This window comes from Balaenoptera physalus (genome assembly GCF_965194825.1).
Source record: "Balaenoptera physalus genome assembly, chromosome: 8".
Classification (NCBI taxonomy): domain Eukaryota; kingdom Metazoa; phylum Chordata; class Mammalia; order Artiodactyla; family Balaenopteridae; genus Balaenoptera; species Balaenoptera physalus.
Window position 1 is genome coordinate 78,576,633 of NC_138887.1, and position 15,763 is coordinate 78,592,395.

A 15,763-nucleotide genomic window follows, 5' to 3' on the forward strand; every position below is an offset into this window, starting at 1 on the left:
GCCATCTTACAGGACAGATAGTGCAGCTTAATTGTCATGGGAACATGCTTAGAGTCCAGAGCCTGGGTTTGAATCCTGGTTCTTGTGTGACTTTGGGTAAGCAATTTAACCCCACTGCTCTTAGATTTACTAAAAAATTGTGACAATTAGATAACTTCTGGACTTTCCTGGTGGTGCAGTGGTTAAGAATCTGCCTGCCAATGCAGGGGACACGGGTTTGAGCCCTGGTCCAGGAAGATCCCACATGCTGCGGAACAGCTAAGCCCGTGCGCCACAACTACGGAGCCCATGTGCCGCAACTACTGAAGCCTGCACACCTAGAGCCCCTGCTCCACAACAAGAGAAGCCACCACTATGAGAAGCCCGCGCACCGCAACAGAGAGTAGCCCCTGCTCGCGGCAACTAGAGGAAGCCCGCGCACAGCAACAAGGACCCAATGCAGCCAGAAATTAATTAATTAATTAATTAATTTTAAAAAAGCAATTAGATTACTTCCTTCACTGACAATTAAATTAAATAACGGATTATAGAATTCAACATAGAATCTAGCACATAATAAGTATTCTGCTGAGGTTAACAGTTATTAAAATTCAGTGCAATTGATCCCCAATTAAAAATAAGGGAATGCAGAGAGGTTATATAATTTATTCAAGGCCACACAATAAATTGCAGAGATGAGACTCAGCCAAAGCCCTCATTTTTTACATTTTGGGTCTCTAAACATATTGTTATAGATGTAACTGTTGGATGAATTTGAAGGATACTTATTATGTTAATCAATGCTTTTAAACTTTCTCCTTGGCTGGGTAGGTCCTCCAGTACAATTTCTTTGCTTGCCATCCACATCCCAGACCACCAGATTGAATCCTCCAGAGTGTGGATGTGGCCTGGTGAAGGGTGAGACGGCATTAGTCCTTGGTCTCCAGCTGCCTCTCCATTGAGAAAGAAACAGTTATCTCATTGAGACAGGGACCCTGCTTGGGTAGGTGAGCCAGGCTCCCAGAAATTGTAAAGCTGGGTCCACTCATTGAATTGTGAATCCTGTCGTCCTCTCCCTCTCACTGAGCCAAGCCTGAAAGCTGAGCTCTTTGTGTCTAATCTGTTTGTGTGTGTGTTTTTAATTAGCTTGTTGAATTACTCTCTTAAAGATGGCGGAGAAGTCTCAAGGAGACCAGGAAAAGAGCAGGAGAGACATCCTGAGGTCCACCAAGAGGACATGGGCTCCCCTGGATGAGCAGCTGCCCCCTCGCTCTGAGGAGGAGAGCCACAGTCTCACCACCCCCATGCTGGGTGAGAACGGGCCCTCAGGGCTACTTGAATCCAACCTACTGTGAGTGGTGAGGGATATGGGGGCTTGGGGCTGGGGGCAAATGATTTTGGAACAAAGACTTGACTTTGAAGATACCAGTATTCCTGGCATGATACCAGAAACTTCTATGAAATGGGCACATCTGACTTCTCCTACAGACACCTAAAACACAGACCTTCTTGATGGAAACAGACCAACTAACGAATGAACTCTGCTTCCTTTCCACTCCAAGATCCCCTCATCCTAAGTCCCCAGGATCATAAAGCTATGTGGAGCCCATGCCAGAGACATGAAGCTTCTTGTAGGACATCAAACATTTTATTGAAAGGCTCTTATTTGCTGGGTCTTGCACAGGGTGTTGATAATAATTTTAATTATTTAAAGAGTAATAAGTAAGAAAACATTTCTCCCTTCACTATGATTTTTTGTTTGTTTGATTTTTTATGATGTAACTGTTTGATGGCTTTTCTTCTTTGCCCACCGCCAATTTATTCTATCCCTTCACAGTATCTCAGTTGAAGACTAAGCAACTCCCATGTCTACTTGGCCTTTTTGGTTCACCAGACACCTTGTAAGGGGGTAATTCAGGTACCTCACTGCTTCGTAGGATAAAGTCAAAGAAAATAAGCCCAGAGTAACCTGTAACCAACCAGAATGGAAACAAATATTTACAGGAAAACTACTTTTATATCCTTTCCTTTTTTCCTGTTGACTATTTGTTGAGCCAGTGATAAATATCCACCTTAAAAGACTGGGTGCCTTTTTAACACAGGGTGCCTTTGGCAATTCTGGGACTGTAGTGCAATTTGCCCCTGGAATGAATGCAAATTTGGTTTCTAACCTGGCAGAGAACTCCTTGCAAATGAACATCACTGGCTAGCTGCCTTATGTAAATGTGATTCAGTAAGGAGAGGCTCCATGTGATTTATATCCAACAAGAGAAAGGCAAAAGTCTCCTATGCTTTTTCACCCTTTGTATTCACACCAGGTAATTTAAAAATTATTCTAACATCTCTTGCTCTTTGGTGATTTATTTTTTTCCTTTTCACATTTTTTTCTCTCTCTGTCTCTTTTTTTTTAAGTTAGTCTTCTGGCAAGTTTACACTTCATTTTGAGGAAAAACTGATTATGGAAAACCGGAAGTTTTGCCTTGGGGAAAAAATGAATATGCTTATAGAAACATGTGACTAAATACTAGGAAACAGACCTATTGGGTGGTGGCTGAATAACGGGGTGGGATCACTTTAGCTGGTTCTGCTTTGACTGACTGGTCTGTTTCTCATTAGTAGAAGATTCCAAACAAGAAAGTATTCCGCACTGGCTGGACTCTGGATTCTTGTAAGTGTTTCTTTATGCCCTTACGCATCCTTCTTGCAAAGATCCATGAAAACATTATGGGTAATCCTTCTGGGACAGGTGTGACATGTAGGGATTTTCATTTTAACTGGGTGTTTGAAGGATTACTCTGTTATTGCAAAAGTTATATATCGGTTTAAAAGTACAAAATAGAATAATATTATTTCAGCCCCCAGCTGTTCATTGGTTTCCAAAAGTCCTCTTGTAATAAAGCCTAACTGCATAACTCTGTTTAATTAAGGAGCAATTTAGCATAATTTATTTACACACATTGTTTGACTCACAATACTTTTGTTTCCTTATAGTGTCTCTGTAAATGAAAACCTTCAGCCAGTCATCAGCCACATTGGTAAGACCAGAGAACCCAGAAGCAGTTATGCTTTGTGGACCTGAGTAGGAGATGTATTAAAATGTTTGTGTGAATAAATCTTTTAAAAATGAGAATTATCAGAGGTTCCTAGAAATGGAAAAAAAAATCTCAGAAACCATTCTGCTCAATCACTTTCTTTAATATTTAAGGCAAGCTCAGAAAGGATAGGTGTTATCCAGCAGCAGGTTGGGGGCTAGAAACAAGGACTCTTGCCATATCATTAGCTCAGACTCTAACAGAAAACTCGCTGGGTCTGTGAAGACATTTTGCAAGGATGTAATTATGGAAATGAAAATGAAATTGTTTAATTTTTCCTCACACTGTATTGTACTTTTATTTCTAAATCTAGTTTCTTTCTGTTCTTCAGTCTTAAAATTATATCCTCTCTTTCTAACGATGCATTTGTTCTCAGAAACAACAAATGACTGAATTCTATAGCAAACAGTACAAATATGTATTTCCGAGGCAGAAAATGTATCACACTTGTTACGTTGAGATTTGATAAGAACATTACAAGAAGAAAAAGAAATTTAACTACAGGTCTCACAGTTTACATCCTCATTAAATCAAATATGGTATTTCATAGAATGTAAGACTCCTCAATCATAAAATGCACCCACATTTTAAGTACCACTCCAATAGGAAAATAAAACAACCATCCTTGTCATCCCTGTCAATTATAACTAGGCCTTATAGCAGGTAACATTGACTACTAGACACATCCTGATTTCATAGATGTTAAAATGTGAAAACAGTGTGTTTTAAAATTGATGTAATGCCATAAATAATGCATGTAAAAAATGACATAAATAAGGAGTTTAATGATTAGAGGGAGAATTATTAGTCTAATTGCTACTTACTTGGCTGGTTTTAATTATTTCACTTCCTTCGCTGCCACTTAAATTAAGATTGACCATTGGCTACAAACCAGTTTAAATTTAGGAATTTTTACTTTAAAAATCCAGGTATATCGTTCAAATTTCTTCCTTTGCCAAGCTTCTTTATTTTTTTTAAATATAAAAGTTCCATGATGCCAAAAATCTCTGAAGATGTTTGCCAATAAATTGAATTTAAGTACCTTTGTTCCTGACAGTTTATTCTCATGAAAAGGCAGGAAGTTAAGAAATATAGCCAGCATTTCATATCCCTCTGATAATTCATCTTGCCCAGGTTATAGTAGGAGGCCTGGCACCAGTTCTGGGGTTGTCAGTAACTATATTAAAAGCTTCACTTCCCAGAAATTAAGACAAATCATGGCCCTTCCTCCTTTGAATCAAGTCAATGAAGTAAAAGCGTGAGGTGAAGAGTTGGAGGAAAGAAGGGTAACAAGATGACTCTGAGATCAGACATGCACAGTTTCTATTTGCCAGGTCCTTTGTCTTTAGCGAGGTTTTTAATAATAATGGAATAGCTTCTTACAAGTTTAATTGAGCCTTCACTTTTATAAGGCCCTTCCTCATCTATCATATTTTAAACTCAGTAACCTGTGTGGTAGCAAGGCTGGTGTTCATCTGTGTTTGCAGGTGGAGAATCTGGGTGGTCAAGTGCCACGATTTTTAGTTACAGCTGGTTGGAGGTGGGTGGAGGGACCTGTGGCTGGGCATTCTCTCAGCCCCTCTGTGTGCTGGTTTTGCTGCAATGAGCTCAAGGCACCCTGAGTTTAGGGAAGCCAAGGACCGCACCAGGAAGTGGAAACTATAACAGTAGTAGCAGAAACTGGAGACCTGAAGGTCATGAGGGGTGTGTCAGAGAGAAAACTGTGGTGAAACAAAAAAGAACTGAAGAAGGGAAAGAAAAGTAGTCTCTGTTGGAGGGAAAATCCTGTAAAAGCTCCCACAATCTCAGTATGATGTAGAGTGGTGCATTCGTTCCTAGGTAAGCCATAACCAATTACCACAAACTTGGTGTCTTAAAACAGAAATTTGTTTTCTCACAGTTGTGAAGGCTGAAAGTCTGAAATCAAAGTGTCAGCAAGGTTATTCTCTCTCTGAAAGTTCTAAGGGAAGAATCCTTCCTGGCCTCTTTCTTGTGGTTCTCATCAAACCCTGGCATTCCTTGACTGGTAGCTACATCATTGCATGCTCTGCCTCTGTTTTCACATGGCTGTCTTTTCCCTGTGAGTCTTCTCTATTCTCTTAAGGATTCCAGTCATTGGCTTTAGGATTTAAGGCTCACCCTTATCCAGTATGACCTCACGAGCTTTACTAATTATATCTGCAGAGAACCTATTTCCAGATAAAGGATACATTCTGATATGAAATTTCAGATACTGAAATGAAATTTGAGGGGGATACTATTCAACTGACTGCAAGTAGAAATCACTCTGAGGCTGGTTTCCCTCAGTTATCATTCTGAGGCTTTATACATTGAAGTAGTAACAAGGTCCAAGTGCCTGCTCATCTTCCAGGTGACCCAGTACCTCCCATGGAAAGCATTCTAGTGGACCTCAAATAAAATGAAGAGGTGGAATAAGGCTTCAGTGGCCCTATTGCTGATTTCCTCCTATGTTTTGAGATGGCCAAGGTCAGGTCTTGGCTTCTAATGGTGATTTTTTGGCTTTCATACTGCTCTGCAGCTACCTAAAGTCTAATTTTTTTTAAGTCTAATTTTTATTAAACTGGAATCTGGTTGGCGTATCTTGTTCACCACGATTATGCTAGGTAGAGCCTCCCAGAAGGGAATGAAATTAGTACATGTGGAGGGCACACAGCCTAGGTACTTTTTATGTATATTATCTCATTTACCAGAACCATCTTCTGAGGTGGATATTATCAATATTAACTTTTGCAAAAAGGAAACTGAGACTCAGAAAGGTTAAGTAACTTGCCCAAAGTAACCCAGTTAGTAGATAAGTGAGTTGAGATTTGAACATGGGTCTGTCTGACTCTACAGCCACGTTTCCTCTGTAGAGGACTATAGTACAATTTACTATCCGTGTTATGCATGGACACTCCTGGAAGTATCCTGGGAGGAAAGCTCTGCATCAGTGTCCCTGCTAGAAAAGTCAAAGCATGAACAATGTGGATCAGTTCACTGGCATCTACTTCTCCCTCCAGGTCTTCTGACTCTTGTGCACCAGCTTTTACGGCCACAACTCAGTCCTCTTGAATTTAAATGTTTTGAAGTAGGACAACGCTAATTTTTTTAATGTCAGTCAAGTATCCTTAGAAATGCAAAATGGCCACATCTGGATCTTAAAATAAAAAAGATGCATCAAATTAGTTTTCTAGAAAGTCATAAGAAGCCCATTCTACCTTAACTCCAGAAATTTTAAATTATAAGAAACTAAACTCTTGGAAAATTGACATGAGTGAGATACTAGTGCTTAAGAGTTGGAAAATTCCATGGTTATTGTTTTTTTTCCTGAGGTTCACTAGGTTTCTGATCCCTATACATTTCAGTCTCAAAATTATAATTAGTAATAATTAGTAATTATCATATATCGAGTGCCTGTTGCATATTTTAAAAATATTGTGAAGTATTTCTCAAACAAGGTGATTGATTAACCTCATTAAATATTGAAGAAACAGAGACTCAGTAAAGTTAAGAGATTTACCTAAAACCACATAAAGCCAAAGAGGTGGACACGATTTGAATTCTGTTTGATTTCAAAGTTCATGCTCTTTTTACCAGAAACCAATATACTGCATACTGGTGTAAATCCATGGCCATTAATTTTATCCCTAGCTTTTCCTTATTTCTGTGAGCCAAGCTTGGATGGCAAAAAAGGACACTTCCATTTAAGGGTTTTTTTGTATTGATAAAACCTTATTTCATTTACACTTGAGGTACATAAAGAAGATTTAAATATTATTAATTAAAAATAATTGTAGAGAGGGCAGACAGCAGAAGCAAGAAGAACTACAGTCCTGAAGCCTGTGGAACAAAAACCACATTCACAGTAAGATAGACAAGATGAAAAGGCAGAGGGCTATGTACCAGATGAAGGAACAAGATAAAACCCAGAAAAACAACTAAATGAAATGGAGATAGGCAATCTTCCAGAAAGAGAATTCAGAACAACAATAGTGAAGAAGATACAGGACCTCGGAAAAAGAATGGAGGCAAAGATCGAGAAGATGCAAGAAATGTTTAACAAAGAGCTAGAAGAATTAAAGAACAAACAAACAAGGATGAACAATACAATAACTGAAATGAAAAATACACGAGAAGGAATCAATAGCAGAATAACTGAGGCAGAAGAACGGATAGGTGATCTGGAAGACAGAATGGTGGAATTCACTGCTGCAGAACAGAATAAAGAAAAAAGAATGAAAAGAAATGAAGACAGCCTAAGAGACCTCTGGGACAACATTAAACACAACAACATTCACGTTATAGGGGTCCCAGAACGAGAAGAGAGAGAGAAAGGACCCGAGAAAATATTTGAAGAAATTATAGTCGAAAACTTCCCTAACGTGGAAAAGGAAATAGCCACCCAAGTCCAGGAAGCACACAGAGTCCCATACAGGATAAACCCAAGGAAAAACATGCCAAGACACATAGTAATCAAATTGACAAAAATTAAAGACAAAGAAAAATTATTGAAAGCAGCAGGGGAAAAACGACAAATAACATACAAGGGAACTCCCATAAGGTTAACAGCTGACTTCTCAGCAGAAACTCTACAAGCCAGAAAGGAGTGTCATGATATACTTAAAGGGATGAAAGGGAAGAACCTACAACCAAGATTACTCTACCCAGCAAGGATCTCATTCAGATTTGATGGAGAAATCAAAAGCTTTACAGACAAGCAAAAGCTAAGAGAATTCAGCACGACCAAACCAGCTCTACAACAAATGCTAAAGGAACTTCTCTAAGTGGGAAACACAAGAGAAGCAAAGGACCTACAAAAACAAACCCAAAACAATAAAGAAAATGGTCATAAGAACATACATATCGATAATTGCCTTAAATGTGAATGGATTAAATGCTCCAACCAAAAGACACAGCCTTGCTGAATGGATACAAAAACAAGACCCATATATATGCTGTCTACAAGAAACCCACTTCAGACCTAGGGACACATACAGACTGAAAGTGAGGAGATGGAAAAAGATATTCCATGCAAATGGAAATCAAAAGAAAGCTGGAGTAGCAATTCTCATACCACATAAAATAGACTTTAAAATAAAGAATGGTACAAGAGACAAGGAAGGACACTACATAATGATCAAGGGATCAATCCAAGAAGAAGATATAACAATTATAAATATATATGCACCCAACATAGGAGCACCTCAATACATAACGCAACTGCTAACAGCTCTAAAAGAGGAAATCGACAGTAACACAGTAATAGTGGGGGGCTTTAATACCTCACTTACACCAATGTACAGATCATCCAAACAGAAAATTAATAAGGAAACACAAGCATTAAATGACACAATGGACCAGATAGATTTAATTGATATTTATAGGACATTCCACCCAAAAACAGCAGATTATACTTTCTTCTCAAGTGCGCACGGAACATTCTCCAGGATAGATCACATCTTGGGTCACAAATCAAGCCTCAGTAAATTTTAGAAAATTGAAATCATATCAAGCATCTTTTCTGACCACAATGCTATGAGATTAGAAATGAATTACAGGGAAAAAAACGGGAAGAACACAAACACATGGAGGCTAAACAATACTTTACTAAATAACCAAGAGATCACTGAAGAAATCAAAGAGGAAATCAAAAAATACCTAGAGACAAATGACAATGAAAACACGACAATCCAACACCTATGGGATGCAGCAAAAGCAGTTCTAAGAGGGAAATTTATAGCTATACAAGCCTACCTCAAGAAATAAGAAAAATCTCAAATAAACAATCTAACGTTACACCTAAAGGAACTAGAGAAAGAAGAACAAACAAAACCCAGAGTTAGCAGAAGGAAAGAAATCATCAAGATCAGAGCAGAAATAAATGAAATAGAAACAAAGAAAACACTAGCAAAGATCAATAAAACTAAAAGCTGGTTCTTTGAGAAGATAAGCAAAATGGATAAAACATTAGCCAGACTGATCAAGAAAAAGAGGGAGAGGACTCAAATCAATAAAATTAGAAATGAAAAAGGAGAAGTTACAACAGACACCACAGAAGTAGAAGTACAAAGCATCCTAAGAGACTATGACAAGCAACTCTATGCCAATAAAATAGACAACCTGGAAGAAATGGACAAATTCTTAGAAAGGTATAAGCTTCCAAGACTGAACCAGGAAGAAATAGAAAATATGAACAGACCAATCAATGAAATTGAAACTATGATTAAAAATCTTCCAACAAACAAAAGTCCAGGACCACATGGCTTCACAGGTGAATTCTATCAAACATTTAGAGAATGAGCTAACACCCATTCTTCTCAAACTATTCCAAAAAATTGCAGAGGAAGGAACACTCCCAAACTCATTCTATGAGGTCACCATCACCCTGATACCAAAACCAGACAAAAACACTACAAAAAAAGAAAATCACAGACCAATATTACTGATGAATATAAATGCAAAAATCCTCAACAAAATACTAGCAAACAGAATCCAACAACACATTAAAAGGATCATACACCATGATCAAGTGGGATTTATCCCAGGGATGCAAGGATTCTTCAATATACGCAAAACAATCAATGTGATACACCATATTAACAAACTGAAGAATAAAAACCATATGATCATCTCAATAGATGCAGAAAAAGCTTTTGACAAAATTCAACACCCATTTATGATAAAAACTCTCCAGAAAGTGGGCATAGAGGGAGCCTACCTCAACATAATAAAGGCCATATATGACAAACCCACAGCAAACATCATTCTCAACGGTGAAAAACTGAAAGCATGTCCTCTAAGATCAGGAACGAGACAAGGATGTCCACTCTCACCACTATTATTCAACATAGTTCTGGAAGTCCTAGCCACGGCAATCAGAGAAGAAAAAGAAATAAAAGGAATACAAATTGGAAAAGAAGAAGTAAAACTGTCACTGTTTGCAGATGACATGATACTATACATAGAGAATCCTGAAGATGCCACCAGAAAACTACTAGAGCTAATCAATGGATTTGGTAAAGTTGCAGGATACAAAATTAATGCACAGAAATCTCTTGCATTCCTATACACTAATGATGAAAAATCTGAAAGAGAAATTAAGGAAACATTCTCATTTACCATTGCAACAAAAAGAATAAAATACCTAGGAATAAACCTACTTAGGGAGACAAAAGACCTGTATGCAGAAAACTATAAGTCACTGATGAAAGAAATTAAAGAGGATACAAGCAGATAGAGAGATATACCATGTTCTTGGATTGGAAGAATCAATATTGTGAAAATGACTGTACTACCCAAAGAAATCAACAGATTCAATGCAATCCCTATCAAATTACCAATGGCATTTTTTACAGAACTAGAACAAAAATTCTTAAAATTTGTATGGAGACACAAAAGACCCCAAATAGCCAAGCAGTCTTGAGGGAAAAAAATGGAGCTGGAGGAATCAGACTCCCTGACTTCAGACTATACTACAAAGCTACAGTAATCAAGACAATATGGTACTGGCACAAAAACAGAAATATAGATCAATGGAACAGTATAGAAACCCCAGAGATAAACCCACGCACCTATGGTCAACTAATCTATGACAAAGGAGGCAAGGATATACAATGGAGAAAAGACAGTCTCTTCAATAAGTGGTGCTGGGAAAATTGGACAGCTACATGTAAAAGAATGAAATTAGAACACTCCTGAACACCATACACAAAAATAAACTCAAAATGGATTAGAGACCTAAATGTAAGACGGGGCACTGTAAAACTCTTAGAGGAAAACATAGGAAGAACACTCTCTGACATAAATCACAGCAAGATATTTTTTGATCCGTCTTCTAAAGTAATGGAAATAAAAACAAAAATAAACAAATGGGACCTAATGAAACTTCAAAGCTTTTGCACAGCAAAGGAAACCATAAACAAGACGAAAAGACAACCCTCAGAATGGGAGAAGATATTTGCAAATGAATCAACGGACAAAGAATTAATCTCCAAAATATATAAACAGCTCATGCAGCTCAATATTAAAACAACAAACAACCCAATCCAAAAATGGACAGAAGACCTAAATAGACATTTCTCCAAAGAAGACATACAGATGGCCAAGAGGCACATGAAAAGATGCTCAACATCATTAATTGTTAGAGAAATGCAAATCAAAACTACAATGAGGTATCACCTCACACCGATTAGGATGGGCATCATCAGAAAACCTACAAACAACAAATGCTGGAGAGGGTGTGGAGAAAAGGGACCCCACTTGCACTGTTGGTGGGAATATAAATTGATACAGCCACTATGGAGAACAGTATGGAGGTTCCTTAAAAAACTAAAAATAGAATTACCAGATGACCCATCAATCCCACTACTGGGCATATACCCAGAGAAAACCATAATTCAAAAAGACACATGCACCCCAGTGTTCATTGCAGCACTATTTACAATAGCCAGGTCATGGAAGCAACCTAAATGCCCATCGACAGACGAATGGATAAAGAAGATGTGGTCCATATATACAATGGAATATTACTCAGCCATAAAAAGGAACGAAGTTGGGTCATTTGTAGAGACGTGGATGCATCTAGAGGCTGTCATACAGAGTGAAGTAAGTCAGAAAGAGGAAAACAAATATCGTATATTAACGCATATATGTGGAACCTAGAAAATGGTACAGATGAACCGGTTTGCAGAGCAGAAATTGAGACACAGAAGTAGAGAAAAAATGTATGGACACCAAGGGGGAAAAGCGGTGAGGGTGGAGGTGGTGGTGTGATGAATTGTGCGATTGGGATTGACATGTATACACTGATTTGTATAAAATGGATGACTAATAAGAACCTACTGTATAAAAAAATAAATAAAATTAAATTTAAACAAAATTTAAAAAGAAAAAAAACATTAAATAGTTTGCTTTTAGTATAGAAAAAAAAATAATTGTAGAGGAAGACATATAAAGCTATACAGAAATTAACCTATAAATAACTCCTATAACTCAAATTTGCCTCAGGTTTCACCAGTCTGTGGGTAAAAATTAAATTATAATGAAATTAGTACCCCAAATTTGATAGATTATTGCCTCCATCCTGGTGACACAGGGTTTATTGCAAAGCATCGCCCATAAGTATTTCTGGGATTCATCAGAAGATGCCTCATACGTTTTCATGAATGAGTTGATTTCCACTGTCACTTCTTCTACTCCAACAGATTCCCCTGGGTATCAACATATGGACAATTCATGTTTCATCACTCCCTGAGCATCAGTTTTTCTTTTTTAGGTTTTCTTTTTTTTTTTTTTTAACATCTTTATTGGAGTATAATTGCTTTACAATGGTGTGTTAGTTTCTGCTTTATAACAAAGTGAATCAGTTATGCATATACATATGTCCGCATATCTCTTCCCTCTTGCATCTCCCTCCCTCCCACCCTCCCTATCCCACCCCTCTAGATGGTCACAAAGCACCGAGTTGATCTCCCTGTGCTATGCAGCTGCTTCCCACTAGCTAGCTATTTTATGTTTGGTGGTGTATATATGTCCATGGCACTGTCTCACTTTGTCCCAGCTTACCCTTCCCCCTCCCCGTATCCTCAAGTCCATTCTCTAGTAGGTCTGCATCTTTATTCCCATCTTGCCCCTAGGTTCTTCATGACCTTTTTTTTTTTTTTTTTAGATTCCATATATATGTGTTAACATATGATATTTGTTTTTCTCTTTCTGACATACTTCACTCTGAATGACACTCTCTAGGTCCATCCACCTCACTACAAATAACTCAGTTTCGTTCCTTTTTATGGCTGAGTAATATTCCATTGTATATATGTGCCACATCTTCTTTATCCATTCATCTGTTGATGGACACTTAGGTTGCTTCCATGTCCTGGCTACTGTAAATAGAGCTGCAATGAACATTTTGGTACATGACTCTTTTTGAATTATGGTTTTCTCAGGGTATATGCCCAGTAGTGGGATTGCTGGGTCGTATGGTAATTCTATTTTTAGTTTTTTATGGAACCTCCATACTGTTCTCCACAGTAGCTGTATCAATTTACATTCCCACCAGCAGTGCAAGAGGGTTCCCTTTCCTCCACACCCTTTGATGATGGCCATTCTGACCGGTGTGAGATGATACCTCATTGTAGTTTTGATTTGCATTTCTCTAATGATTAATGATGTTGAGCATTCTTTCATGTGTTTGTTGGCAATCAGTATGTCTTCTCTGGAGAAATGTCTATTTAGGTCTTCTGCCCATTTTTGGATTGGGTTGTTTGTTTTTTTGATATTGAGCTGCATGAGCTGCTTGTAAATTTTGGAGAGTAATCCTTTGTCAGTTGCTTCATTTGCAAATATTTTCTCCCACTCTGAGGGTTGTCTTTTCGTCTTGCTTATGGTTTCCTTTGCTGTGCAAAAGCTTTTAAGTTTCATTAGGTCCCATTTGATTATTTTTGTTTTGATTTCCATTTCTCTAGGAGGTGGGTCAAAAAGGATCTTGCAGTGATTTATGTCTTTGAGTGTTCTGCCTATGTTTTCCTCTAAGAGTTTTACAGTGCCCCATCTTACATTTATGTTTTTAATCCATTTTGAGTTTATTTTTCTGTATGGTGTTAGGGAGTGTTCTAATTTCATTCTTTTAATTGTAGCTGTCCAGTTTTCCCAGCACCACTTACTGAAGAGGCTGTCTTTTCTCCACTGTATATTCTTGCCTCCTTTATTAAAGATAAGGTGACCATATGTGCTTGGGTTTCTCTCTGGGCTTTCTATCCTGTTCCATTGATCTATATTTCTGTTTCTGTGCCAGTACCATACTGTTTTGATAACTGTAGCTTTGTAGTATCGCCTGAAGTCAGGGATCCTGATTCCTCCAGCTCCATTTTTCTTTCTCAAGATTGCTTTGGGTATTCAGGGTCTTTTGTGTTTCCATACAAATTGTGAAATTTTTTGTTCTAGTTCTGTGAAAAATGCCAGTGGTAATTTGATAGGGATTGCATTGAATCTGTACATTGCTTTGGGTAGTATAGTCATTTTCACAATGTTGATTCTTCCAATTCAAGAACATGTTATATCTCTCCATCTATTTATATCACCTTTAATTTCTTTCATCAGTGTCTTACAATTTTCTGCATACAGGTCTTTTGTCTCCTTAAGTAGGTTTATTCCTAGATATTTTATTCTTTTTGTCGCAATTGTTAATGGGAGTGTTTTCTTAATTTCACTTTCAGATTTTTCATCATTAGTGTATAGGAATGCAAGAGATTTCTGTGCATTAATTTTGTATCTTGCAACCTTACCAAATTCATTGATTAGTTCTAGTAGTTTTCTGGTAGCATCTTTAGGATTCTCTACATATAGTATCATGTCATCTGCAAACAGTGACAGCTTTACTTCTTCTTTTCCAATTTGTATTCCTTTTATTTCTTTTTCTTCTCTGATTGCTGTGGCTAGGACTTCCAGAACTATGTTGAATAATAGTGGTGAGAGTGGACATCCTTGTCTCGTTCCTGATCTTAGAGGACATGCTTTCAGTTTTTCACCATTAAGAATGATGTTTGCTGTGGGTTTGTCATATATGGCCTTTACTATGTTGAGGAAAGTTCCCTCTATGCCTACTTTCTGGAGGGTTTTTATCATAAATGGGTGTTGAATTTTGTCGAAAGCTTTCTGTGCATCTATTGAAATGATAATATGGTTTCTCTCCTTCAATTTGTTAATATGGTGTATCACATTGATTGATTTACGTATATTGAAGAATCCTTGCATTCCTGGGCTAAACCCCACTTGATCATGGTGTATGATCCTTTTAATGTGCTGTTGGATTCTGTTTGCTAGTATTTTGTTGAGGATTTTTGCATCTATGTTCGTCCGTGATATTGGCCTGTAGTTTTCTTTCTTCATGACATCTTTGTCTGGTTTTGGTATCAGAGTGATGGTGGCCTCGTAGAATGAGTTTGGGAGTGTTCCTCCCTCTGCTATATTTTGGAAGAGTTTGATAAGGCTAGGCATTAGCTCTTCTCTAAATGTTTGATAGGATTCGCCTGTGAAGCCATCTGGTCCTGGAAGATTTTTAATCAGAGTTTCAGTTTCAGTGCTTGAGATTGGTCTGTTCATATTTTCTGTTTCTTCCTGGTTCAGTCTCAGAAGGTTGTACATTTCTAAGAATTTGTCCATTTCTTCCAGGTTGTCCATTTTATTGGCGTATCGTTGCTTGTCGTAATCTCTCATGATCCTTTGTATTTCTGCAGTGTCAGTTGTTACTTCTCCTTTTTCATTTCTAATTCTATTGATTTGAGTCTTCTCCCTTTTTTTCTTGATAAGTCTGGATAATGGTTTATCAATTTTGTTTATCTTCTCAAAGAACCAGCTTTTAGTTTTATTGACCTTTGCTATCGTTTCCTTCATTTCTTTTTCATTTATTTCTGATCTGATCTTTATGATTTCTTTCCTTCTGCTAACTTTGGGGGTTTTTTGTTCTTCTTTCTCTAATTGCTTTAGGTGTAAGGTTAGCTTGTTTATTTGAGATGTTTCTTGTTTCTTAAGGTAGGATTGTATTGCTATAAACTTCCCTCTTAGAACTGCTTTTGCTGCATCCCATAGGTTTTTGGGTCATCATGTTTTCATTGTCATTTGTTTCTAGGTATTTTTTAACTTCCTCTTTGATTTCTTCAGTGATCTCTTGGTTATAAAGTAGTGTGTTGTTTAGC

General features: G+C 37.6%; 1 protein-coding gene across 1 annotated transcript in view; it reads left to right on the forward strand.

Moving 5' to 3' along the window:
- The first annotated feature begins 1,029 nt into the window (after positions 1–1,029).
- ITPRID1 (ITPR interacting domain containing 1) overlaps positions 1,030–15,763 on the forward strand; it is a 104,946-nt gene continuing 90,212 nt past the window's right edge. The window contains 3 exon segments of the mRNA XM_082472204.1: positions 1,030–1,290; positions 2,599–2,647; positions 2,971–3,014. Coding sequence (XP_082328330.1) covers positions 1,149–1,290; positions 2,599–2,647; positions 2,971–3,014 — 235 coding nt within the window. The 5' untranslated portion in view covers positions 1,030–1,148.